The sequence below is a fragment of the Aplysia californica genome, unplaced genomic scaffold, assembly GCF_000002075.1.
Source record: "Aplysia californica isolate F4 #8 unplaced genomic scaffold, AplCal3.0 scaffold00649, whole genome shotgun sequence".
NCBI lineage: Eukaryota > Metazoa > Mollusca > Gastropoda > Aplysiida > Aplysiidae > Aplysia > Aplysia californica.
Genome location: NW_004797919.1, coordinates 437761 through 440196, shown reverse-complemented (window position 1 = coordinate 440196; position 2436 = coordinate 437761). Strand labels below are relative to the sequence as shown.

The window sequence follows — 2436 nt, the reverse complement described above, 5'->3', positions numbered from 1 at the left end:
AGAGAGAGAGAGAGGGAGAGGTGAGAGAAGGAGGGAGAAATGGGAGGTGGGGGGCTTCTTTCTTCTCCTTAAGCCAGAACGAAGAAAAAAACAACAACAAGAAAGAAGAAACAAAAAACCTCACAAAAAGCATAATTTAATTACAATAAGCAGATCTAATTAAACACTGTGTATTTGTCTTACCTTGCCGGGTGGAGACTTTTTTGTTGTTGGCCAGCGAAGTGAGGATAACCTGAGGACACGAATCTTCCAAGGTGAACAGCTCGTCCTTGCTGACTGTCTTGTTGCGCCCCTTCATGGTGGCCGTGGCCCCAACAGCCGTCAGGTACGTCCCAGTCACGTCTTTGAAGGCCAGACCGCTGTTGGCGCCGCTGCGAATCTCCAGCGTGTAGCGTCCTTCGTCCGTGAGATCAGCGCTCAGGGTACCGTCCCGGTTCAGAAAACGGTTGTCGTATGTCTTCAGCGCGTATTTTCCTTCCTCGAAGTGCAGAATGATCAAGGCTTCTTGGCCCCAGGGTATGACCTCCGTGACTTGGAGCTGCTCGTCCTTCAGATGGGCGTATCTCTTCCGGTTCACGTTACGCAAGTTGACCTGTGGGTGGATGGACAGTTGGACAATCCACAGGTCCGCTTCCGTGACGGACTTGGAGAAGCATTTGAAGTTGTCCTCGGACCCCCCGAGATAATTGCCGTGCTCTAGGTTCCTGAACGCCCAGCGCCCGGAGCCGTTCTTGTCGTACTCCACAGAAAACTTCTCGGAGGCGGTTCTCTCCTCGGCCTCTGTCTCGCAGGTGACGTTCCCGTATTTATCAGACGACAAGTACCTCCCCGTGTGGCTCCGGATGTACAGGAAGTCCTCGTGAGAGTCCTGCTCCAGGATAAATGTCTGCTTCTTCTTCAGTGTGGTTCCAGACACGTTGATTTTGAAGCCGAACGACTCGGCGGTGAGATACTTCTTGGAACTGTTGATAAGTCCGACTTTCCATTGCAGCTCCGATTTGCTGCTGGTTCCGTTGCAACCGTTGGTGGTCATGTTGACTAATTAGGACGACGAATGGTGGTGGTACCCCAAAAAAGATGAAACAACCGATATGAATACTCCGGAGATTTCACTAAGATGAGATCTCAGAAAAAGTTCCTCCCTCGCAGACGACGCGTAGATCACACGGTAGTTCCAACTGACTGTTTACACAACAACAACAGATCCAGAACACAAACAAGAAAACGAATTATATTCCAGAAGAAAAAAGCACGTACACACTTGTCTCTTCTGCTGTGAGCGATCACGTAAACAGTGAGTTGTTGATTTGTTTTTTCACTTCTGTATTCCCGTCCGTATCCTTCGACTGTTTGACGACGTCTGTCTGCTCGCTCCCGGCAAACTCTTTGATGACGCGATTTCTTTCGTCTGCTGCTGCGAAACTAGCGGAGTCAGTCAACCCTCCTCGCCCGGTCTTGCTCGATCCTCCACTCCTCTCTTCCGCCGACGAGCCCTACCCTAACGCCCGCTTTTGATTGGTCGTCGAGCGGATTTGCCCTCTCAACCCGACGCGAGATTGGCTGAGCGCGAATCACAACCGGGAAATAATTTGGTTCAGTGCGTCTTTTCAATGTGTGTTTAACCCGAAAGTCTGATGTGTGTGCGTCGAACGCACTCTCTCTCTCTCTCTCTCTCTCTCTCTCTCTCATCCCACACATGCAATTGTGGAGTTGTGGAACGCACCTTTGTTTTTTCAATTAAAACATCTCTCCCTTCTCACTGTTTCCTTCCCTCTACTCACTGTTTGAGTTTGTCCACTATAGTCTTTACGGCGACAAGCTTGCCGAACTGAAAATGAACCGGTTTCTTTCGGTGAGCGTTCACGTGGGCTGTTGTTGAGCGTTGAGATACCAGAAAGAGGGGGGGGGGGGGGGGGTAAACATTTTCTTTTGTTCAGGTCAAGTTCAACGACGAGACATTCAAACAGTGATTGGACACTGATCGTAACCCTTCCCAAGGGAGGGATGGAAAAGATGTGGACACTCATCGAGGAACAAACAAACTCTCTTAAATCATACAGATCAGCATATACATGCTCACATACACACACACACACACACACACACACACACACACACACACACACACATACACATACACACACACACAAACACTCTCACATATTCACACACACACATCATATTCACACACACACACACACACACAAACACACATGTACCACAGACACACATACACACACACACATACACACACAAACACACACACACACACACACACCCACACACACCCTCATATATTTACACACAAAAACGCACGCACACACACAAACACACTAGCTTTCCCTGTACTACAAGCACACACCCTCACCAGTTGTAAGCCAGCTGCACCGACACCCTGACATGATCCGCCGTTTCCACGACGATGAGATCCGAGAA

General features: G+C 49.3%; 1 protein-coding gene across 1 annotated transcript; it reads right to left on the bottom strand.

Annotated features, from left to right (window-relative positions):
• Positions 1-181: 181 nt before the first annotated feature.
• Positions 182-1479, bottom strand: LOC101857827 (fascin; the record flags this gene model as incomplete). Its single annotated transcript, XM_005108011.3, is given in 1 exon segment — positions 182-1479. A coding segment is annotated over 1 exon segment (852 nt), but the record flags the coding sequence as incomplete, so codon positions are not given.
• Between the last annotated feature and the right edge of the window lie 957 nt (positions 1480-2436).